Raw genomic sequence first — 25,306 nt, 5'->3', positions numbered from 1 at the left:
GACTTCTCACTGTGCGCACCGTAGTGCAGTATTCATTTAACACATTGTTCGTGGGAAGCAAACACAAGGGACAGCAAGAATGACGAAACAAGTGTCTTTCTTTTGTTTCTTCTGTACGTCGTGCTGGAACAATATCGTGAACAATAGCAAGCTCACTCAATACTACATACTGTTCATTTAACTCAAAGCTTAGCTTCATGGTATGCCGGAGACACGCTTTCATTATCCAATGGCATTTTTGCAGAAGCAAGATGGCTGCAACAAGATGACCTGCTGGCGCTGTGGCACTTACTTCTGCTGGATCTGCTTGGTGTCTCTCAAGGCGTCTGGCAACCCGTACCAGCATTTCAGTGATCCAAGGTCAAGCTGCTTTAACAAGCTCTTTGAAGGGGCAGAGGAGCTAGCTGATGACGACCACGAGTTCGGAGAGTTCTTGTGAACGCCCTGCTCCATACCCCTCATCGATCCCGTCCAAGACTGTGCCTAACTAGCCACCCTTGCAGGCATTGTGTGTGTGTGTTTGTGTGTACAGAGGACACCACTCCTTGGGACTTTGAAGTGTTGCACTTGACTGGACTTGGAGAATTAAAAAAAACTGCATTTGTCAGAGAACGCTTAGGAAAAGTTTCTGCAATAAATTTTCTTTTCTTTGCTGTTTGGTGACTGGATTGTGAATATAATTATGCAGAATTAATTATCGGGGGATGCACACTAACATGCACTTTGATGTTGCAGACCTTGGAGTGTTTAGAGCGACGTGTATGCATTGTTTGATGGAAGAAAAAAATTGTGTGCAATGCATCCTCCTGCTGCCATAGAACTGGTTAAACACAATAGATGCAATCAAGTGCTAAAGCTTCCAGCATTTGTTTCCTTCTTTGGTTTTGCCTATTTTTTGTGAATTACAAAAAAGGTCGCAATATTACGTCAAGTGGATTTGTGCATACACAATCCAACGTTATAAATGGTTCCTGCTTGTTAATGCAGTTGAAATGGAGCCTGTATTGCTGGTTAAAAGAAATGAGGTTCGTAGGTGCACGAAAATAAAGCAACCCAAAGTGAGACCATAATATCGCAAGAACACTATGTTTACTTGAGAGCGGTTCTAACAAGCATGAAAGTTTCAACTGCAAGCTAAATTAACCCCTTGATGTGCTGTGTCGTCATACTGTGTGGACATCACCAAAGAACTATCAAGTCTTGCCTATGCAGGGGCCAATTTCTACAAATGTCTTGCAAATGTGGGAGCAAAAAATGCACTAAGTTTGAAAAATCTTGTGCACAAAAATACCTCTAGACTCAGGCATGCAAATAAAACTCTGTAATCAGTTTTATTTTTTTTAATGCATGGCTTGATGTGTTATGGTAGCTCTGGTTTGGCTGTATCGCCAATTTTCCTTTTCTTGTTTTCCAGGCTTAAATGCTTTTAGGTGCTTCAGATATAGTGGTTTATTTGCATAGCGACTTGAGTGATTGTGACAAGAATGAGGTGAAGTATAAATGAGACCTTGAAAATAGTGTTCAGTGACAATGTGCACATACGAGGGCCTGACAAAAATTGCCTAATAGTAGGTAATAATTGGAGGTCGAATTTTTTTATATGCAGTCCTGGCATGCTCCTTACAAAAATCTGAAATTGTGAAAATGTTCTCTTACTGGATCATAATTCATGCCTGAAGTAGTTAACAGTCAGCAACAGAAAAGAAATGTCCTTGAAATTTTTTACGTGTTCACTTGTGGTAAAGTGTAAAAGTCAGCACACTATAGTAGCATGGAATGAGATGCAAGTCGTGCTCCGTCAGTGTACATAGCCATGTGTGGGGGAAAACTCGGGAAAGGCCAAAGCCCATGACTGGTTGCCTGACAGATGCATGCAGACATTGGATCTATGGGACCAGACTTACTCTTAAAAGCTGTATATGTAACTGTGTACATTTCTAACTCTCAGCCTCTTATCAGTGTGTGCTTCACCTGGCACTGATTCCTTTGTTTCAGATGAATTTAGTGTCCTAAATATTACAAATAGGGTGCTTCTTTGTGCTAACAAATGCAGAAAATGTTTGTCAAAGCAGCATGATAGCAATTGTCCTCTGCCATTTTCATGCAGGCACATTTTGCCACCACTACTAATGTCATTTATTTCTGAATTTCTAGCCCTATGTGCTCCATCAAAAAAAAAAAAAAAAAGATTCCACGAACCCTAGCATTTTAATTTCATAAATTCTGAGATTTTAGTATTACAGTTTCCAATTATTTTGACAGCTTGTTTTGTACATGCACGTAAAACATTAATCATTGGTGTGTTTCGTTGGAAAACTGATCAGTTGGCTTTCCTAAGGCCTGGAAATATTACTTGGGCAGAAAAATATGTTTTGAATTGAAATCATAAATGGCACTTGAAAGGGTGAAGAGGGTGTTTGTGCCTGTACAGCGTTTTCCGCAACTATATGTGTGCCATAGAATGCTTCTCTCAGCTAAACTAAGCCTGTACAGCACGTTCCGTGACTATACGCGTGCCATATAGAATGCTTCTTTCAGCTAAACCAGTGAATTGTTTGAGCTCAAATCTCGCACAGAAATGGCATTTGGTTGGCAGAATTGTTTTTTAGCACATTTGTTTGGGGTACTTGCCTGAATCAGCTAGGAAAAGTCGGGATATTCGCATACAGTGGGGCGACGACGAAACAAAAGCAGCCCACCCACATCCCCCCTGCCTTCCTTAATTGGCTGAATCTTTGTTGCAAACAAAACAAGATAGCGCCACTGCTACGGCAGCTGCTTGTTTTGCTTCGCCGCCGCTGCAGAGGTTGCGAATATCCACCTTCTAATCGAGTCACGCAAGTGCAAATATGGTATAAAACAACTCTGCTAGTCATGCTCCATTTATGTGCAAAATTTGAGCTGAAACAATTCACCGTTTTAGCGGCGAAGCATTATATGGCGTGCATGTATTTGCGGAACAGTCCGTAGATGGAAGCAAGCCCAAACCCAATGCCTTTCGGACTTATAACTTTGTTGGCCGTTTCCTTGTCTAGTTTCATTTTGAATGCACAGTGGTACTGTTGCGCTCAATATGACTTGCAGCGAGTTCAAAGGAACCAAGTGAGGTTTCTGCTTTATAGCAAATTTATACACTTTCGTAGAGAGCCCCCGATTGCATGACATATAAATTTTCTTTTCATCGACTGCTCAATGCATAAATTTCTACCACTGCTGAACTCGCACTGCTTTCTGGAATACTCCTGCCAAAATTTGTGTGTTGCAGATGTTATTGAGCGTGATAGTAGACTCCACTTCATTGGTTGTGGCCTGCCTGGTATATTGCTGGTCTAATAAGGTACATGCAAGTCATGCATGCAGCACAAAGTTAAGATTGTGGCTTGATCTCCTTCGTGCTGTTTGCAGTACTTTAATCATTGTGTGCATTAACATTTTTACTCCCTTATAATCTTCGTGAGTAATTTCCCGCTTAGTTTTTGAACTGGTATTGCATCCACATTTTGTGTTGTCTGTGTTTTCCAATTTAGAACCACTGCTAGAGCAGTGAAGCTGGACAAAAGCTTGCACGTGTTGCATGTACTTTCAGGCCAAGGAGAAGAGAGCGTATTTGACAGCTTTTTGTGTGTCGGATGGGGTGACGAGCTTAGAAGTTTGCAATAATATATGACTATGGTAGGTGAAAAACGCATAACTAGAGAACAGTGGGGGGGAGAAAAGTCCCCTGTTCCTGTAGTGTAGGAGCATAGCCGCCTATATTTTTTTCTGGAAACATGACTGAAAATTTTGTTCGTTTCTGCCTGTCCACACGATTCCTGTTGCAGTGGTGCAAGTTGAAGGATCCTAATAATAATTTTTACAGCTGTGCATTGTTAACACGACCGCGTCAGATATTTGGAAATAGAGCAGGCAGTGGTAACAGAGAAACAAATCCGATGCGTTATTCGCAGAGTGTTTTGGGCGCTAATGCCGTTCTGCGACATTGGCAGGAGTGCAGCGGGCAACATTGAGAAGCCCTGGCGCCGGCACGAGCGTTCGGTGTGTTCGGTGCATTGTTCGTTCGGATCGGAACACGTACTCGAGTGCTCTTAAACTTCAACCGTTTACGTTCCTTGGATTTAGCTAGCAAATATCTTGTAGCAATGAAGTTTCGGTATCCAACGCCGCGGCGAGACGAAACTGTTGTGGACATATACCATGGCGTGAAGGCAAGTAACATCGCTGCTTCGACTGAAGCCATATCCATCAAGTTATCAGCGTCTTCTCCTATAAGGGGTTTGTTCCGCCTAGCTGCGCGGACTGGCTGCCCTTTTTGGTTCTGCGACTTTTTATGCCCGATCCGTCATTCGCTTCTGGGGACATATTTTCGTCGGCACTTTCGCTGCTACGCTTAGCGCATGCTTACTGAATTTATAAGGCTGTGCAAAGTAATAGCAGTGAGTTTGACTCCCATTTGTAGGTGTGACAAAGAGCAGAGTTCGTTATGAGCTGCATTGCTTTTTTTTTTTTAGCATGGGCACAAAGTTCGAAGCACTTGAAGTCCATCTGAAGAACAGCTGTGTCATGCCTGGCTCTAAAGTGCCTGAAGTAAAGGGACAGGGAGGGCTTATGTAGTACAGAATTTTCTGACCCTCTTTACAGAGACACACGCTGTTATTTCCATATCTAACTACTTATTTCTATGCATCACCAGCGCCAGCGAAGCAGCAGCGCTCACTATAACGAGCAGTGGTCTGTCGCATGAAGTTACCGAAGCGGAACGCCTTCGCATAGCTTGAGGCACAAGCATCCGCACTCTGCCCGAAGCCACGCATTTCGCGCGTCTGCATTGCTGGGCCATGCCGGTAAGGTTAAGGAAAGAAAGGCGCTGCAGTCTCACAAAAGGTGGACCCCTGCACGCCGTGAGAGAATGGCTGAGGGGAGTGGGAAAGAAATGTATTTGGCTGTACCATGAATGGAACGCTATGAATCGGGCGCATTTGTTGCAGTCCAAGTGGTTATGAGTGGAAACCGTGAGGGAGATAGTCACGCCATTTGCACCGCTGACAGGTCATCAGTTTCACCCAAGTGTCCGTCTGACACCTTAACAGGGCTCAGAATGCTTTCTTGTTTGGGTAGGTAGCATTTCTTGGTCAGAATCTAACGGAGATTCCCACTTTTTTTTTCAATAACAACCAGTTTACCTATCCCCCCCTTTGCCATAATCCTTTCTGAAACCCTCCATCGGCATAGTTTTATGAAACTCAATAGCTGTAAGGATGCAACGCCTTGCTTTTGACATGTCGTTCAGTAGCCCTTGTGTCATGAACCCCAAAATTAATTTCGTGCAGGAAGCCCATTGCTGCCTGCAGTGGGAGGTCAAGTTTAGCTGTTGTCTGCTTGACATATGTCAGTGGCAGCCTGCACAACAGATGTCAAAAAACCACAGTTAAAAATACCGTCTATGAACAGTTCTCTCGCTGTGGCTCTTCAGTGTACTTGTAGTCAATAGAAAAACAAGCAAATGCTACAGAATGGTTTAACCTAACACAGTTTATCATTCTAGAACATTCACATCATTTGCTGTGCTGAAGTCAGTAATGAACTTCCAGCAAACTCGTGTTGAGTTTGCCTGATGAGCTTTCCACAAGGAGGCAGTTTAGTACCTGGGACCGATGGGCAAAACATATGCTCGCCAGAAGGAAATGGGGAAACAGTAATGTTATGGCACGGTGGTGTGATCACAGTGATATAAAATGTAAGGGCTGATGTTTTTATGTTGGGATGATGTTTTATAAAGATCATAAGTATGTTTCTGGGAGATTGCCTTATGTCTGCTTTATTGCTTGTGGCATTGATTGAGTGTGCAGGGTTCTTATGGGCATGCACTTTGATAACGATTTTTCCATTTACAAGAGCCGCATCCCAGTCAGTGGCATGTCCAGAACTTCTACGGTACTCCGCTAATGCATTTTGAGGTGGCATTACCTTGGTGACGTTCTAGTAATGTTGCTTGACATGTATGCTGAACCTTCCTATCTCATGTAGGGAGCGTAGCCATCAAATCAGGATATCTTCTAGATAATGCCTGCCTCGGTAATCGGCTTGTTTATTTTACGCCTTTACACATACAAGGTGTCGTAGTTTGCTTGGAGGGATGGGTCTCCTATGGCCATGGTGTAGATTAAGCACTTGCCCGAATACTATTTAACTGACATTTGCGTGGTGCTCATCCTTTCAAGCAAACTGCACTGCATTGTATGCATAAAAGACCCAATTAAGTAAGCTAATTACTCAGGTATTGCCTGGAACCTCCACTCAAAGGCGCAAAATAGGTGAAAGAATGTTCAAGTGTAATATCTTGCTGAGAGGGCTGTTATAAAGTTATAAAAGTTTTAAAATTGTATGTCAGTACTCAAGCGAAACATCGCAAATTGGAACACCTGCCAGATGGCAAACCTCATGCTGCATGTGACTGGAAGTAATGAATTAACAGTGTTGCAAGGTAAGATGTTGCTTGAAAAAAAATATGCTCTTCCGCATAAACACAGAGTACAATAGTACACATCTCGTGGGGAACTAAATTATAGAGAGCCCATCATGATGTGAACGGTTCTAAGCTACCGTAAACACTCTACTAAAAGCCGTGCGCATGTATGGGCTGCTCCCGTCAACTTCGGATCCAATAATTTGGAGGAAAAAAAATTGCAAAGAGAACTGCATTTCACATGTATAAATTTCGGTGTTTGGCATGCTCCCCAGGAAGCTGCCAGGTGACAGCTGCCTGTTGCTATCATTATTATTATCTTTCAGCGTGCGCTGCTGTGTGCCATTTAAAGCAGAATTGAGATGCCTACACTCGAAATTGGCGGCAGCGCCCAATCATGAAGCAACGCCGGCAGGCTGGCTATGAAGGGCATCACTTCAGCTTGTCTGCTTTTAGATTTTGAATTCATCGCATGTGGTGTCCCCAGTTAGTTACAGGAACTTGGAATACAATGAATGGAACTGAAGACGACTTCATTTACGAGGGTGGTGAGGAGCCAGGCCCGAGCAATGGCGACAGCAATAGCGACTAAGAACCTTTAGGTTATCTACAACTAAATAACAAATATAGCGTCAGCCCATATAGCTCAATATAGTAGTTTCTTTGGAATATTGTGGAAAATTGAAGTGAAAGATGCTGCTTTTGTGTAAAGGCCGTGCTCTGACAAAATTAAAAAAATAAAAATCTTGACAATGAAGGAAAAACTACAAGGGCAGAGCTTCCTTAATTGTATCATTCTGCCAAATAGCCCGGTGCGTTATTCTCTCCGCGTCACGTGCATTCCATCGCTGGGCAGCTGACGCCATTATGAAGGCCTCTTTTAGTTAGATGTGCCGAAAAAATTCGTGGTGATTCTAGACATATTTTCTTGACTTTTAATGTTGAAAGTTAGCAGTTGTGTTAAAAATATGCCTTAAATAATAAATATTAACAATACATGAAGGCACAGCGCACGAAAGGCGGGACTGAGAAAGAGACAAACACAGCGCTGTGTGTCTCTTTCTCAGTCCCGCCTTTCGTGCGCTGTGCCTTCATTTAGTACCATGTACCGACTAGCCCAGACAAACTCCTTATTGCATTAACAATACACTATGTTGTAAGACAAAACTGATGACTGCAAGCAGAGACTGTATTCCTCTGAGTAAGAGAGGGTGTGTTTCGGCTCCGTAGCTTCCGCACCATTGCCAGAAAAAGTTTTCACAGAGTATAGTAGAGCGTATACGTTATTCTGTGTGGTCACATAAATGGCATTAAAACTTCAGGAATTAGGTACTTAGAGTTTTTTTTTTTTTTTCTCGCATTTCGTGCCTGCACTAGAATCCCTGTACGTAATGCTGCTCTTACAGGTGGCAGACCCCTACAGATGGATGGAAGACCCAGACAGTGAGGAAACGAAAGCCTTCGTTGATGCTCAGAATGCTGTTACAACACCTTTCTTAGAGCAGTGCAAGGACCGAGTGAAGATTAAAGAACGGTGAGCACTTTGTATGTGGACACGCTGGAAAGAGAGTATGTGTGACTTACTCCTCATGCCTCCCACCTAGTTTTAGTGTGCTAGCACTTATAGTATAGTGGCCGTTATTCCCCGCATTTAGCCATTGTGTGTTTGTCTGAAGCCGGCTTTGTGGCAGGCTGCTCACCTGCCCATGTGTGTGTGTGTGTGTGTGTGTGTGTGTGTGTGTGTGTGTGTGTGTAATATATATATATATATATATATATTACAGAAAGATAAACGTATTTGGTTGCTAGAGGCAAAAATTCAAAGTTGAAAACGCTTCATTTAGCCATAGATTTATTTTGAGTCGACGTTTCGGACAGAGCCTGTCCTTTCTCAAGACTGCGGTTACAGGGGTCTTCTTCCTCTTCTTAAGGAGTTGGCACTGGCACACATGTACGACACATGAACAAAAGAAACAAACGGAGGCAAAGGATACCAGAAAAGATACAGATAGAAAGGGAAAAAAGGGGGAACAAATAAAAAAGAAAAACGCCCTGTCCCCCGCCGCCCACCCCGCAGCCGCGGGGAGCCGACCCCGGACGAGGAAAAAAAAAGGAAAACACGGAGCGGGAGGGTATAATGGCTACCCATCAAGGCAAACAGAGCGGCTGCGTGTAAGGCGCACAGGAACAGACGGTGGCGGGATCGCCCTACACACAAAAGTTAGAGACGCGTGCACTCGCGTGCCCCAACCATAAAGAGTACACAAATAAACAGAATAAGATGCAGACAGGGCCGGAGCTTCCGTCATCTGGAACCACTTCGGCAGCCAGATCCAAGGCCGAATCAGCGGCGCAGTGAGCTTAACTAGACACACGTAGTTGAGTTTCCCCTTCCGGTGGCGATGAGAGGAAACTACTTGATGATGAAATCGGGGTTTCTTGATGACCCGGTGGTCGCAAACATTCACATTACTCAAGGAAAGGAGAAGGTTAACTATTTATTTACAACATAGGTAAAAAAACGAGAAGAAGCAAAGCAAGGAGAAAACTTTTTACATGACTAAGTCGTGGATCAGACGAATTCAGCCCAAATTTCTGAAAGATGGCCCCATTAAGCCCACCCTATACAAACGCTACTTGGATGACATCTTTTTAATATGGACTGACACAGAGCAAGAACTCGTACTTTTTATTGAAAACTTCAACCTCGTCCACCCCAACATATCTTTCACTTACCCCTACTCCAACACCACAATTAACTTTCTAGATGTTGAGATTTCAGTAAACGAAGGCTCACTCACCACCGTTGTATATAGAAAACCGACGGACCGCCAACCATACCTACACTTCCAAAGCTGCCATCTTCGTCACTCTAAAACAAGCATCCCATACTCTCAGGCACATCGATTTAAAAGAATATGTTCCCAAGACGAGGACTTCGTAAAAAATTCCAAACGCATGCGAGAAGTCCTCATTAAGCAACGATACCCTCCCGCCATTGTCGACGATGCCATTGAAAAGGCTTCTAAACTCAACCGAGAGCAAATACTGGAAGGACGTCGCTACAATGAGGAAACAGATCACCGGGCAAATTTCGTACTTACCTTAACCAGTAACCCGCCTAACGTAAACAAAATCCTCCGAAAACATTTCAACATTCTCGAACAAAGCGAACGCCTCACCAAAATTTCCACTGCTCCCCCTCACGTGGTCCACAGACGGCCAAAAAACATTAAAAATATTCTAGTACACTCGAAAACAAATAACCAGCCGGTTTTGGGGTGCCGGCCCTGTGGAAAAGGTAGATGCCAGGTCTGAAAACACATACAAACATCAAGCTTTGCAGTAAGCACAGCTTCAGGCTTCAAATGGGAAATTAATGGCAACTTTGATTGTGATTCCTGCAACGTAATATACCTCCTAGAATGCAGTGTGTGCAGTATGCAGTACATTGGACAGACCGTCAACCCTCTACGAATTCGCTTTAATAACCACCGCGCGCATATCTTATCCCTACCCAACCTTCCCTTGTCAAAACACATTAATGAGCGAAACCACCCATTTGATGCAATTAAGTTAACAGTCCTACAGGGTGGGTTCCACAACACCTGGGAAAGAGAACAACGTGAGTCGTACTTCATTTACAAATTTGAAACAATTCCTCACGGCATTAATGAAAGTCCAGATGCATTGTCCTCCATCCGCCCCTTGCAGGGCCGTTGCTGACATTACGAGAGCCAGCTTGACGTACCTCGGTTGTTTCTTGCCAGCAATATCTTTTTCAAGCTCACACAAATTTCTTCATTCCCCACCCCATCCCACCAATATCTTCCCAGTTCGATTACCTTGCCGACGGGGTGCAATTGAAGAACCCTTGCCTAAGTGCTCACGCCATTCACATTTACCTCCCACACGACACTTGCCCGAACTCGGATGTTTTTCCACTTTTTTTCTTTTTTTTTCTTTTGTGGGTGTCGTCAGGCACAGTGCATGTGTGTGTAGTTAAGCTCACGGCGCCGCGGATTCTACCTTGACTCCGGCTGCCGAAATGGTTCCAGATGACGGAAGTCTCCTGTCCTGTCTGCATCTTATTCTCTTTATTTGTGTACTCTTTATGGTTGGGGCACGCGAGTGCACGCGTCTCTAACTTTTGTGTGTAGGGCGATCCCGCCACCGTCAGTTCCTGTGCGCCTTACACGTGACCGCTCTGTTTGCCTTGATGGGTAGCCATTATACCCTCCTGCTCCGTGTTTTCCTTTTTTTTTCCTCGTCCGGGGTCGGCTCCCCGCGGCTGCGGGGTGGGCGGCGGGGGACAGGGCGTTTTTCTTTTTTATTTGTTCCCCCTTTTTTTTCTTTCTATCTGTATCTTTTCTGGTATCCTTTGCCTCCGTTTGTTTCTTTTGTTCATGTGTCGTACATGTGTGCCAGTGCCAACTCCTTAAGAAGAGGAAGAAGACCCCTGTAACCGCAGTCTTGAGAAAGGACAGGCTCTGTCCGAAACGTCGACTCAAAATAAATCTATGGCTAAATGAAGCGTTTTCAACTTTGAATTTTTGCCTCTAGCAACCAAATACGTTTATCTTTCTATACTGCATTTCATCGATGGCTGCTAGCAACGCTTCTAAAACAGTTTTTTAAAAATTTCCTCTTCATCCGCCAAAATGGGCAGTAATTGGAGATTCACAGACTAAACACCTCTTCAACCACTTTGATGCTGCGAGTTGGTGCTCCCCGGCCTTCATTACCCAACCTGGAGCCAAGATCAGCGACCTCAAGAATCTACTGGACTTTGTGCCTCCAAGTGTGATCGGTGTGATTCTGCATTTGGGAACAAATGATCTCAGCAGCGACGACATCCAGACCACGATCGAAAGGTACGCAGAAGCCTTCAACATCATCCGCACTGAGCGACCTAAAATTCAAGTAACATATGCAACGCTGGTACTACCCCGCACCCCTAACCGCTGGCGACGGTCTAGTAACTGGCGATTCGTTGATAAATTCAATCGCCGGGCTGAGAGGTTCAACTACCAGCTTTCTGAACTTTGTCGACGAGAAACCAATGCGTTTTGCCTCAACCATTCGCTGGAGACCTATCCACCATCCAGTGTCCTCGCAGCAGATGGAGTTCATCCAAGTTTTGGTGGAGTTTCCATCTTGTCATGGCATATTTATAACCTCCTCCTTGACTACCAGCGACATTTCCTGATAGAATGGCAAGACCACCTGCAGGCAAGAGACGATTTCAGCCGTTTCCCCGTGCAGTGTCACACCCAAGTGGCTCGCACCTACTCAGAGGTTCTCAAGAGCCACCAGGAAGAATGCATGCAAGCCGGAGACCCACAGTTCCCGACCATCGTGGAGACGCAACGACAGGAAGAGGAGGGTAGAATACTGGTCCTACAAGGGTGCCGCCCCAAAAAACCGCAAGAAAACCCAAGGCTCTTCTCCGAGATGGCCGGTGCAAGATCAACTGTGACCCAACGCAGAGCTCTACTGCCGACACCAACGCGGCCACCACATGTTCGCAAATTGGAGAGTAAAGTTGTTCCTGCTATCCCGAAGCCGCCCAGGGACACCACACGAGACAGCACCGCCGAGAGATCCACCTCAGCAACAAGCTTATCCGCTGGAACCCACCGACAGCAACCCCCATCTAAGGCCAACCATGTGTATACCCCCACCACTCCCAGCACAACACCGAAATCCGGAGCGAGCGGGGCCAGTACTCCAGCAAGCCCAGGCGGAGCATCAGGCCATTCTAGTGCAGCACAGCGTCAGCTGACTTCCACGGTGGAGGGCCAGGTTGATAAGATATCCAGCCGGAAAGAAGAACTTCCCAGTACCCCTCTATCATGCTACGATCTTCAAAAGCGCTGCGGTTCGGCACAACGTGTTCGTCAACAGTGACATTCAGGCCGTGTGAGTACGCCGACTCTCTCTCGCTCATCCTACCGACAGCCTTCCTCAAATAACTAAATTTTTAACATTAAGAAAAATTGTAGATAAACGAATTAGGCATGAACTACATATTCATAGCCTAAAGGCCTATCTTGAATCAAAAATCGTACCAAAAGGTTTACAAGTGTCGCTAACACCATCAATGGGTGACCTGTGTGAAGAGGAGAAGGCTAATTGGAATCGTATACAACAATCTGCCTCTTTAAATTTGCTTGTAGTTACCATTGACCACTTTGAGAAGGCGTTGGTGGCTCTGAGAATGGAAGAGAGTCGTGCTCATCAACAAATTACCCTTACCGCGCCGGAGGCCACAGAGCTTATGTTCTTTGAGGAAAAGAGAGCGACTGAGGTACGCGAGACCAAACGCAAAAAATTCATTCGAGACTGGGTTCCACACCACGCGTGGTCAAATTCAATAACAAGCGAAAAAGAATCAAAAACGGAGTTAGCTACAATTATTAACCCCACTATTATAATAAACTCCAACAAATCCAGTAGAACGACACAAACGTCATCAGTTCAAAAAACGCGTAGAACGATCTGAAATGACAGCATCTACTAATAATAATCCTGCGGTTTCAAGCGCCGACCTTGCTCTCCAGCATAATATAATTAATCTATCAACCAGGGCCTTAACGACAGAGGAAAGATTCATCCTTTCTCGAGGCCTTACATTCTGCCCTACCACTGGTAAATACAGTGAATTCTCGGTGTTAAAAGATTTGGACAACTTTGCACGAATGTTGCGACTCCGGGAATACTTCCTTGATCGGGCGCGGGTTACCGCGGATAGCAGAGAACTCATCGTTACTAACCACCACTGGACTCCTAATATAGGAAGGGACTAACACTTGGACATGTACATTAACGCCGTCCAGAAAGACATTATTTACGCCTACAAGAACCACACTCCAGGGAGGCAGAACTTGTCTAAAAACGAACGGGATGCATTGAAGGCTCTGAGCAGAAGGACCGATATAATCATAAAGCCAGCGGATAAGGGAGGTGGTATAGTTGTCATGGACAGCGAAAAATACATTGAAGAAGGCTTGAAACAACTCTCTCACATTAGTTTTTTCATCTACGTCTTGAAGCAGACCCAACTGCGCAATAACAACATTTTGTAGCGGAGACCCTGGGTCAACTTACGAAGAATGGGGACATATCCCTACGGTTATGTAAAGCCCTCACTGCACCACACCCGTCGCCAGGCCGATTCTTCATGTTACCGAAAATCCACAAAAAGAATAATCCTGGCCGCCCTATAGTATCCGGCATCGGCACAATTACAGAACCAATTTCCAGTTACATTGACACACTAATTAGACATATTCCAACAACACATGCATCATACATACGCGACACAAACCATTTCCTTCGCGCAATAGCAGGTCTCAAACTCCTGGAAGGAGCCTTCCTGGCAACACTAGATGTAGTCTCTCTCTACACAAACATTCCTCATTCCGATGGCATTAAACCTCTGATCGAAGCGTATGAACAAAACAGAACAGAGGAAACCCCTACCCCACGTGTTTTAGAAATACTGGCAAAAATCGTACTCGAATATAACAACTTCGAATTTAACAATGAACACTATTTGCAAATTAATGGCACAGCCATGGGTACAAGGATGGCACCCACCTACGCCAATATCTTCATGCATAGTATTGAATCCAAATTTCTGAAAGATTGCCCCATTAAGCCCACCCTATACAAACGCTACTTGGATGACATCTTTTTAATATGGACTGACACAGAGCAAGAACTCGTACTTTTTATTGAAAACTTCAACCTCGTCCACCCCAACATATCTTTCACTTACCCCTACTCCAACACCACAATTAACTTTCTAGATGTTGAGATTTCAGTAAACGAAGGCTCACTCACCACCGTTGTATATAGAAAACCGACGGACCGCCAACCATACCTACACTTCCAAAGCTGCCATCTTCGTCACTCTAAAACAAGCATCCCATACTCTCAGGCACATCGATTTAAAAGAATATGTTCCCAAGACGAGGACTTCGTAAAAAATTCCAAACGCATGCGAGAAGTCCTCATTAAGCAACGATACCCTCCCGCCATTGTCGACGATGCCATTGAAAAGGCTTCTAAACTCAACCGAGAGCAAATACTGGAAGGACGTCGCTACAATGAGGAAACAGATCACCGGGCAAATTTCGTACTTACCTTAACCAGTAACCCGCCTAACGTAAACAAAATCCTCCGAAAACATTTCAACATTCTCGAACAAAGCGAACGCCTCACCAAAATTTCCACTGCTCCCCCTCACGTGGTCCACAGACGGCCAAAAAACATTAAAAATATTCTAGTACACTCGAAAACAAATAACCAGCCGGTTTTGGGGTGCCGGCCCTGTGGAAAAGGTAGATGCCAGGTCTGAAAACACATACAAACATCAAGCTTTGCAGTAAGCACAGCTTCAGGCTTCAAATGGGAAATTAATGGCAACTTTGATTGTGATTCCTGCAACGTAATATACCTCCTAGAATGCAGTGTGTGCAGTATGCAGTACATTGGACAGACCGTCAACCCTCTACGAATTCGCTTTAATAACCACCGCGCGCATATCTTATCCCTACCCAACCTTCCCTTGTCAAAACACATTAATGAGCGAAACCACCCATTTGATGCAATTAAGTTAACAGTCCTACAGGGTGGGTTCCACAACACCTGGGAAAGAGAACAACGCGAGTCGTACTTCATTTACAAATTTGAAACAATTCCTCACGGCATTAATGAAAGTCCAGATGCATTGTCCTCCATCCGCCCCTTGCAGGGCCGTTGCTGACATTACGAGAGCCAGCTTGACGTACCTCGGTTGTTTCTTGCCAGCAATATCTTTTTCAAGCTCACACAAATTTCTTCATTCCCCACCCCATCCCACCAATATCTTCCCAGTTCGATTACCTTGCCGACGGGGTGCAATTGAACCCTTGCCTAAGCGCTCACGCCATTCACATTTACCTCCCACACGCCACTTGCCCGAACTGTGATGTTTTTCCACTTTTTTTTCTTTTTCTTTCTTTTGTGGGTGTTGTCAGGCACAGTGTACGTGTGTGTAGTTAAGCTCACGGCGCCGCGGATTCTACCTTGACTCGGGCTGCCGAAATGGTTCCAGATGACGGAAGTCTCCTGTCCTGTCTGCATTTTATTCTGTTTATTTGTTTACTTTTTCTGGCCAGGGCACGCAAGTGCACGCATCTCTAATTTTTGTATGTTGGACAATTCCGCCACCGTCTGTTTCTGTACACCTTACTCGCTTAAATGCTCCCGCCATTGTCATTAAGCCGCCACACGACACTGGCATGAGCTCGGATGTTTTACTGTTGTGTGTCTGGGTGTTTTCATGCACAGTGCACGTGTGTCTAGTTAAGCTCACTGCGCCACTGATTCAGCCTTGGCTCTGTCTGCTGAAGTGGTTCCAGATGACGGAAGCTCCGGCCCTGTCTGCATCTTATTCTGTTTATTTGTGTACTCTTTATGGTTGGGGCACGCGAGTGCACGCGTCTCTAACTTTTGTGTGTAGGGCGATCCCGCCACCCTCTGTTCCTGTGCGCCTTACACGCCGCCGCTCTGTTTGCCTTAATGGGTAGCCATTATACCCTCCCGCTCCGTGTTTTCCTTTCTTTTTCCTCGTCCCGGGTCGGCTCCCCGCGGCTGCGGGATGGGCGGCGGGGGACAACGCGTTTTTATTCTTTTTTATTTGTTCCCCTTTGTTCCCTTTCTATCTATCTTTTCTAGTATTCTTTGCCTCCGTTTGTTTCTTTTGTTCATGTGTCGTACATGTGTGCCAGTGCCAACTCCTTAACAGAGGAAGAAGACCCCTGTAACCGCAGTCTTGAGAAAGGACAGGCTCTGTCCGAAACGTCGACTCAAAATAAATCTGTGGCTAAATGAAGCGTTTTCAACTTTGAATTATATATATATATATAAAGCAACTTGCGCACCGTGTCAGTTGGCAGCTCAATTAATTGTGAGAGGCTGCTCAGGAGCAACCTAGGTCGCAACCTAAACCAAGCAACCCAAGTCCCACCGATGGCAACACCTGCCCATGGTGTTGCTTACTTGCCAAGGTGTAACCGGTGGTAACCAGGTGAGAACCTGGGGCGCTAATTGGGTGGCACCGCTCCTGAGTGCACCAAGCTAAACGGAATGAGCAGCAGCGGTTAGGAGAAGAAGGTGATTGAAATGGTGCTTGCACAGTGGCTAAAAGAAGGTGGGGTGGCAATTAGGTGGTAGCCTGGTACCACTTAGTAGGTCGTAGCTCTAAACGAAAATTGACGTCATGCTACCGCACATATCTGCATTTGGCCTAATTACCCAAATCGACTGGCATTTTTTTTTCTTTTTTCATCAAGGCAAATTGTGCAACAAACAACATTTTCTTTATTGTCTTTCCCTTCCTTGACCTTTTGTATATATCGCCAATATAGACCTTGCCCACTCAACTTGGCTCCTGGGCAATTATCTTGGGCATCGTTATGTTTCTAAACATTTTTGATGTAGGAACCCATGCCAGCCTTCTTGCCTGGCATGCCCATCTCGACAAGAAATAATTTTAATGATTATTGTTTCTATTATCAACTCCTAAACCAGGGAAATAATAACTGCTAGGAACATTGCCTTCTTTTAGGAGTCTATTTGATTGTACAAGATCCTTGTAAACACATACAAGATACATTGATGCCATCAAGTTTAAAGAAATCCTGGACACCCATTTCAACATTGCACCTATCGCTTTCATTTCCATCACTTGCTATGGCATCCCAAATCTTCTCATTTCAAGTTTTTGTTGTATGTTTGGCCCCAGAGATGAATGCTATTAGCGGCTAATTCCATATAACATGTCTGTGAATGACATGTATATGTTAAAGGGAGGCTGAGGAGGACTGCATCTAATATTACGGCATGAGCTGCTATTGCCAGCCTGCCCTGAACCGTCGCGTGGCTGAAGTCCGTAGAAATTAGCACCAATCCAGGCATTTAAGAGATGAAGAAAAGGGAAGGAAGGGGAAGAAAATAGAGGGACAATAAAGCTGCAGCGGCAAAAAACAGTCATTAGGAGCCGTATGTTTTAAGTATGGCCTGCACATCGCCAACATGTGATCGCTGGACGTATGGTGTACACTGCAAGCATAAGCAATGGCACGCGGATGGAAATGTATCCTGTCAGCCGGTAAACAGATCTTGGCGAATGCATTTCTCATGCTGCTGCATACAGTTTTTGTTCGTTTTGGATGGTACATACAAACTCAGATGACAAGAATATTTTTCGTGATCCAACAAAATTTTTATCAAGATTCTGCTGTATTTGAATTAAGCTGCCAGCACATCTTTCACAACAGTATGTTTTAATTGGCTGGTGAGTCAGGATGCATGCAAACAGTTGCGTTTTGCCATGAGTTAAGACATTAAACCATTTTATTCATGTGAAGTGCCTGAGTGATGGTTTTTGTGTTTTACAGTATTTCTCTTGTTTATTTTCCTTTTTTTTTTGCCAGGCTACGGCAGTTGTACGACTACCCTCGCTTTGGGTGCCTTAAGAAGCACGGCAAGCGTTACTTCTGCTACATGAACACTGGTCTACAAAACCAAAGGTACGTGTGGGCTGTACATGTGGGCTGTACACTCCAACTCTGCTTGCTGGCATTGTGTGCCCCTGGATGTGCCTGCCTCGCGTAATAATTCCTGCCGGTTATTCCTCTCAAGGATGGAGATTTTGTCTGACAGAAAATGTTGGGCCCTATGGGAGCAGTGCAGACAGCACTGGCAACTCTCTGCTGCCTGGAGCAGCTGCACCAGTTGCATCCAGATACTTTTCTGGGCCTTGTTGCAAGGCTGTCTCTTGGGAGACTTTCATACAGAGGTCAATTCTGCTATGCCAGGTTTTCACGGTAATCATTTGAAAGCACTGCACAATTAAGGTGCGACACCCTTCATGGAGGACAAATGTTTATTTGATGGAATATAACTTCTTACTGTTTTGGATTGTTAGGCATACCATGTTAATATCATCAGTGTGTATAAAGCTTCGAAAAGATATTTTGTAATTTTTTAACATGTTCATTGCAGCATTGATTTTTGCAGGCTTAATTCGTGTGTCTATTGGCCCACTGGTGGGCCGCCCTTAATTTTTTTGGGCGCGGCATGACCCATCAATGAGCCACTGGCGAAAACAACTTCCTGGAATCGCCAACAGATGGCAATAGCAACCTAGCACATATGTTTTTCGCAGGCTGTTTGAAAAATCTCGGGTTTCCCACGGCTTCATCTCATGGCTCAGTATTCGTGGTCGCGCAGCATAAATACACGATGTGACCCACCAATCAACCACGGCGCAGCAAACATGTTAAACATAACGTCTTCCTTTGAAAAGTGTTAAACGTATCGTCTTCCCTTGAAAAGTGCTAAATTTGCCTTTAAGACAACAGTGATAACTGCTAACAAACTTATGCACACCATAATGCTTTGGAACTGTTAGCAGAGTCTGTCAATAGTTGTCAGACAGTTATTGCAAAAAACTGAAAACACTCTAAAATTATCTTTCTGGGAGCATGGATATTCACTTAACAGGTCACGACATGAAAAATTATTAGTGAATATCAATAACCCTAGTTTATTGCATGTCCTGATGTGTAAGAAATGAGCATGCAAAGTTTCAAGGAAAAATCTTACTGAGTAACTTCATCTGTGTTAGAATAACACAAAATACAGTCGAGTCCACTTTTAATAATATTCAAGTGCCTCGAAAATTCTATTGTTATAACCAATAATTGTCATAAATGGGTTGCATGAAAAAAAGCATAACAACTGCAAAGTGGGGTCAGGGATGGCAAGTGACATGCGAGCTCTGCCGAGGCATCGTTTTGGTGTCCCCGAAAGGGGCCTTGTAAAAAATACGAGAAGGTTGCCGTGGCCGCGTCTCAGCTTGAGAAATCCCGAAGAAATGCAAGGATTTCGCATTCCACTACGTTTCGGCTCGAGCACTCAGGTGCCAGACTTCATTGTTGTAACCAATAATGCGGCATGGGGACATAGTAGTAAGCGGGTTATTTTACCATAGAAAACATACAAAAGTGGATGGTGCAGAAGAGTTTCATTGATGTAACCGATATATTGTTAAAACCGGTATCGTTATAAGTGGGTCGACTGTAGAACCAATTTACACTTTGAAAAAAATGAGATTGATGATTACAAGTTGTATATACACAAGAAAGCTAAGTCCTAGAATGCTAAAGTTCTCCACATTTGTAGGAAGGTTCTCCTTGGAATGTTTCTTTCCCTTTTTTGTGTGGTGTGTGTATGCGTGGTGTAGTATCCTGTACAGCTACTATTGTTTGCTGTATCCTACCTCATAAGTTCTGCCATGGCAGCTTCAGTGTAAATTATATTGTTACGGGATGGCAAGCAAAATAGGACGATGACATAGCATCAATGAAACATGATTTAATAGCTGTGGCCTAGCGCAAGCAGTCCAGCCCGCGCCACTGCCTGCTTTGTAGTCTTCTTAGCAATACCATATTATGAGCCAGATACATAATGGCTGGTAAGTTAGTCGTGCAGCAAAAAAGAGCTGCCATTTCTGAATGACAGTGTCGACTTGAATAATTGGAGGGATGGAAGAGAAGGGTGCAATAATTGTGCCGTGGATGCATAACCTAGTTTTCTTTCCTTGTGTCGTCACAAGCCTGGCGCCTATAGACCTTTTCACTTTTTACAGCTTGATTGAACATGCATGCGTGTTGGACTGTGGTGCACATGCAGAGTAGATGGCTGCGTTCGAGAAGGCAAATGTGAAAAGGTCTATATAAGCCAGGTTGAAGCAATGTTTGCGGCCTATGTTCGCGTCCTTTTCTTGTCTTGTCCGTGTTGGTACTACACTGTAGTCTTAAGTGTGAGCCAGAGTGCAATACTTCTCCAATTTGTATAACTTTTTGATACAAGCGTACTAAAGTGAAAATTTTGTGCTGGATAGTGAGTGCATGGCAAAAAGTAAACTTTATGAAACAGTGCAGGGGAGAGACGAAGTAAGAACAAACACAAACGAAGAGCTGTCTAGCGACAGAATGTTTGTTGGCTGTCCAGAGTTTACGTGTACCTCTATATGCAGGGCCAACAGAAAAAGCAAGAAAGCACAGAACACAGGGGAAAAAGAAGCTTCCCCTGGCCCTGATGGTTTCTGATCTCAATGATTTCTCTCTTGTTTACCTTCCAGCGTCCTGTATGTGCAGGATTCCCTTGAAGCTGAGCCACGGGTTTTCTTCGATCCCAATGAACTGTCTGAAGATGGAACTGTGTCCGTCAGCTGCACCAGTTTCTCTGAGGATGGTGAACTGTTTGCATATGGCCTCAGCTACAGTGGCTCTGATTGGATAAAGATATATGTAAGTCTTATATTTGGAGCCTACTTTTTTTTTTGGGCCAGCGAGAGGTGTGAGATACGGAGTCGACTTATATGCAGCAGTATACTGTATACTGCAGGGTGTTAAGGGCCTAGTCAGGTGACTTCATGTGTCACATTTAGCCCTCTTCACCTAGACAATAGTATTTTGTCTGAATTTCAAGAAAATTCAAATTCAAATACATTCCGTGTTATGACCTTTGTAAAGTTTTTTAGGACATGTTTGCAAAATCTCTTAGTAATTTGTGCGCCTCCTTTTTGAAGCCTTAATTTTAGGGAAAAAATTGCATAAATTACTTGAGTAAATGCTTAGCACAAGAGCGATGCACATGGTGCCTCTTCTAGCATCACATGGGCACTGCCGACAGGTGGCTCTGCCTCCTAAAGGTGTGCAAGGAAAAAAGTTTTTTGGTAACTCCACTATTTGCAAAATACTGAAATATTGGACCAAATGCTAACTACTTCCCATTCCAAATGAGTTACAGAAAGGGTGAGTGAAGGCAGAGTTTGATATTCTCAGAGAACTTATGCTACACGATGTAAACTTGGAGAGACAAGACACCATGCTTGCTTCTTTTTCTGTGCATCTTGTTGCACTAATTTTTCTAAACATGCACTGAATAGCCTTACAAAGCAAGTTGCCAATATACATCCTTATAGACTAAGTACTGCTTGTAGGCTGAAGTAAATGGAACCACAGTGTGTGAATGAGCCCTAGTATATATGGTAAAGCCATATGTGCTGTGTGATGTCACTGCATGTTGAACCACAGGTGGCCCAAATCAGTTTGGAGCTTTCTACTGTGGCATCCCTCATAGCTCATGTGTCACTTCAGGAAATTAAACCTCCGCATACAATACAATACAATACAGTGAAATAGACAATGTAACAGGGATCGCATGAGACTGTCTATGGCCACAGATGACTATCACTTTTGAAGCAATGTCAACATTTATGACTGTCACCATACAGCCAAAGCAGTCGTTCAACCTCTGTTACTGGTATGAATTCACTCAAAATCAGTCAATGAAAATTGTTCTGAATGGACTGAGGAAACACTCTTTGCTGAGTGGTGAACAGTTATGATTGGCCCTTAGGCAACAGAATGGATTCCAAGAGAATGGAGTGGCAACAGAATGGATTCCTGCGTAGCAGAGGGCGGCAGAGAGTCGGATGAGTGGTTGAGATTAGGAAGTTTTTGGGGATAGGGTGGACGCAGCTGGCACAGAACAGGGTTAATTGGAGGGATACGGGAAAGGCCTTTGTCCTGCAGTGGACATAGTAGGGCTGATCATGTACACATACGTGGTGAATTTCAATGAATGAACTTAGGTCAAGACGAATTACATTTGCAAACGGCTCTAAGTGCTGTAACTGAGCTCTTGTGAAAGCTAAGCATACGTCATCACCTGGCAAGAAGACTAAAAGAATGCATGGGTACACGGTTTTACTCGATATGGCCACCAGCTGTGGTGCAGTTCTTGGGGCACCGAGAAAATTGACTGCAGGGCAGTAGTCATGGACGGTCCAGTCCACATGTAGTTTAAAGGTGCACTAAAGAGAAATCTGAACTCATACTTGTACCGCGGCAACTCTATCTACACGCTCTGGGCATTCTTAGAAACTTCGAATTATTGTCCTGTGCAGCCGATTGTCCTAATTAAATCAGATTAAACGTCCCGGCTCCCGTTTTTTTTTTTAACTCAACACAGTAGGTAGGAGGAGTCAACCAACGCGTCAGCCAGTCCCGTGGCGGCTTGCCGCTCTGCCATCAGCGGAGTGATACGTAAATCAAAGAGTCCACGTGTATTTTTATTTCTGTGAGTCTAATTTGCGGCTGTATTGTATGGGACTGAAACTGTTTATTCACAGAAACCTAAAAAATAAATAAAAGCGAAAGCAAAGCTGCCACTGGAGTGGCTGAAAGGCACTCCACGCGTTGGTTGACTCCACCTACTTACCACGTTGAGTTCAAAAAAAGGTGGGAGCCGGAACATCTAATTTGATTTAATTAAGGCCATCGGCTGCACAGAACAATAATTCGAAGTTTCTAAGAATGCCCGGAACGTGTAGATAGAGTTCCCGCGGTAAAAAGACGAGTTCAGACTCCTCTTTAGTGCACCTTTAAGACAGAAAATTGAAGATGTGTCAGTGTTTGGTGACCTGGCTATCCCTCTAAGCTTGAGGTGAACAAAGGTGATGGATGCGGAATAGCTTTGTTGAGGCAACAGTTGGCTGCAGGTATTCTCACAACAACTGGGATTACATCGAAAAAAATTTGATTCCTGCAAAACTGGCCTGTAACTTCTGCGGCCTGTATTAATGAGGATGACCTTCTTCTTCGCAGATCAAGCGAGTGGCCACAGGCGAAAACTTTCCAGAGGTGCTGGAGCGGGTTCGATACACGGACATGTCCTGGACACATGACAACAAAGGCTTCTTCTATGGGGTATGGACACCCTCTCTTTCTCTCTTTTCTTTTGGAAGGGGGGGGGGGGGGGGGGGGATTATCACAAGTAACAGTGGCTGAACGCTAACATATATCAGCTGAAAAGGGGGGCCGTGCTGCTGTGAAAGGTTGAAGCTGTGAACAGGTAGAAAACATCTGAAATGAAATACTTCTTGAGAATGTCAGTAATTACTTTAAACTTGTCAGCTGACTTGCTGCTTTTGAGGCTTGCTGTTTCCACAAGTTACCAAGAGGAACTCATGTCTCGCTTTCATGAGGCTTGCTTCAAGTGCTTGCTGCCTTTACCTTATATATTGTGGTGCTGCACTCACCGGCATTTTGCTGCTGAGCACATAAAAGTGCCTCCTGTCAGGAGATGTAGTTCGTTTTTAGGTGCGTGCATGCATGCATGCGAAGGATGGAAGGGTAGAGTACTAATGTTACTGCCTCCTCTAAACGGGCTTCTGTTCTGAAGTAATTTAGAGCTGTGTGTCACAGTAAGGCTTTGCATTTGAACTGTGCACGATGCGGCAGGAATATTTTGTGCAGAGAGGCATAGTAGTAATGTGAGCGGTCTTGCTGTGCCCCCTGCAGAAGTACCCAGACTCTGTCCAACGAGCCGATGGCACGGGGACGGACAAGGCCCAGGACCAGAAGCTGTACTACCACCGTGTTGGCACACCTCAGTCCGAGGATGTGCTGTGCGCCGAGTTCCCCGAGAAGCCCCAGTGGAGGGTGTGAGTGCTGCCGCGGGGGCTCTTATTGTCACCCTTTCTGCTTGTGCACAGTGGGCTTACGTGCCTGGTTTACATGCAACTGGCAGAAGTCTGCTGTTTTGTACTGCAACATACACTCTCGGAAGAAAGGGTGCTCGTTTTGTCTTGCCAGAAAAGAGGGTGTCCTTATCTCCCTGCCTTGGTGCAGAGATGTGGCAGGAGTAGCTGCACTGCATTGCATCCCCCGCTCTCACAAGTGCACCAGCCCCTAGCCCTGCTGGGCAACATTGTCTTTGGGCAGGGGTGAGATGCCACATACATTCCACATTTCAGCGATAGGGGTGCTTTATTTTCTGGCATTTGTGCCAGTGAAACTTTATTTTTTTATGCGTTGTAGGCTGTGGTTGCTGCAAGTTTAGCTGACGTAGCATATCTCTACAGCTGCAAGGGGCATTGCCTAAGCTTTGCCTCCTCGCCTACTAAGTGGCAAAAATGAGAGTTGTTACATTTTAAAAAAAAATGTTTGGGCTGTCCCGTTTCCCAGATGAGGATCGCTTTACAATGCCAGATGCATCGAACTCGAAGGAGATTGCAAATTGTTCGACATGGGGATAATTGGATGTATTGAAACGATTGTAAATAAGCTCTCTGTAAACTCGATGACAACCCAACTTGCACAAATATTAAACAAACTTTGTTATTTCCTTCAACAGCCAAATGCATAAGCTTTGAGCACTGCTAGACTTGCAGTTTGTATTGATTGCAGTAGTACTTTTTCAAGTCAGATTGTGCACAGTGTGCTGTTGTAAATTCTTATAGTCCACTTTTTTTGTTAGATGTATGGGACTTTGCCTTTAGTGTTATCACCAGCGCCATTGCTGTTTGTTCCGCTTGTAAGTCTAATGGGATTGGTATGAGCAGCGGCTAGGAGGTGTCAGAGCAGCTGCAATAGGTCTGACCCTCTTCATGTAACAATACCAAAATTAGTTGCCTCTCGGTCAGCCGATAGCAAGTTTTTTCGGCAGGTAGTATGGAAATCTGAATTTTCCTGTCGGAAAATGCCGAGAGCTGGGAACACGAATGGCAGCTCAGTGTGCTTTTTGCTTCTCTTTGTCAAGGGGTGGCCAGGTGAGCGACTGTGGCAACTATGTGGTTGTGACTGTGGAGGAAGGATGCAAGGACAATCAGCTCTATGTTGCTGACATCAGCAAGCTCCCCAACGGCATCAGAGGTAAGCACTAAAGGACGAAAAGCATAGGTGTTCATTGATTTTTTGTCTTGATCTTGCTTAC

At 44.6% G+C, this 25,306-nt stretch overlaps 2 protein-coding genes across 3 annotated transcripts in view; both read left to right on the top strand.

Annotated features, from left to right (window-relative positions):
• The window catches only part of LOC144128563 (E3 ubiquitin-protein ligase RNF14-like), a 30,815-nt gene extending 30,162 nt beyond the window's left edge, over nucleotides 1-653 (top strand). For both annotated transcript variants that reach the window (XM_077662058.1, XM_077662057.1), the window contains exon 9: nucleotides 245-653. In XM_077662058.1, coding sequence (XP_077518184.1) covers nucleotides 245-439 — 195 coding nt within the window. In that variant the 3' untranslated portion in view covers nucleotides 440-653. The remainder of the gene's footprint in view (nucleotides 1-244) is intronic.
• Nucleotides 654-4,001: 3,348 nt separating this feature from the next.
• LOC144128562 (prolyl endopeptidase) overlaps nucleotides 4,002-25,306 on the top strand; it is a 48,085-nt gene continuing 26,780 nt past the window's right edge. The window contains exons 1-7 of the mRNA XM_077662056.1: nucleotides 4,002-4,205; nucleotides 7,870-7,997; nucleotides 17,950-18,045; nucleotides 20,664-20,832; nucleotides 23,197-23,298; nucleotides 23,893-24,035; nucleotides 25,133-25,245. Of these exons, the coding sequence (XP_077518182.1) occupies nucleotides 4,140-4,205; nucleotides 7,870-7,997; nucleotides 17,950-18,045; nucleotides 20,664-20,832; nucleotides 23,197-23,298; nucleotides 23,893-24,035; nucleotides 25,133-25,245 (817 nt within the window). The 5' untranslated portion in view covers nucleotides 4,002-4,139. The remainder of the gene's footprint in view (nucleotides 4,206-7,869; nucleotides 7,998-17,949; nucleotides 18,046-20,663; nucleotides 20,833-23,196; nucleotides 23,299-23,892; nucleotides 24,036-25,132; nucleotides 25,246-25,306) is intronic.

Source organism: Amblyomma americanum, chromosome 4, assembly GCF_052857255.1.
Source record: "Amblyomma americanum isolate KBUSLIRL-KWMA chromosome 4, ASM5285725v1, whole genome shotgun sequence".
Lineage (NCBI taxonomy): Eukaryota > Metazoa > Arthropoda > Arachnida > Ixodida > Ixodidae > Amblyomma > Amblyomma americanum.
This window is presented reverse-complemented; position numbering and strand designations above follow the sequence as displayed.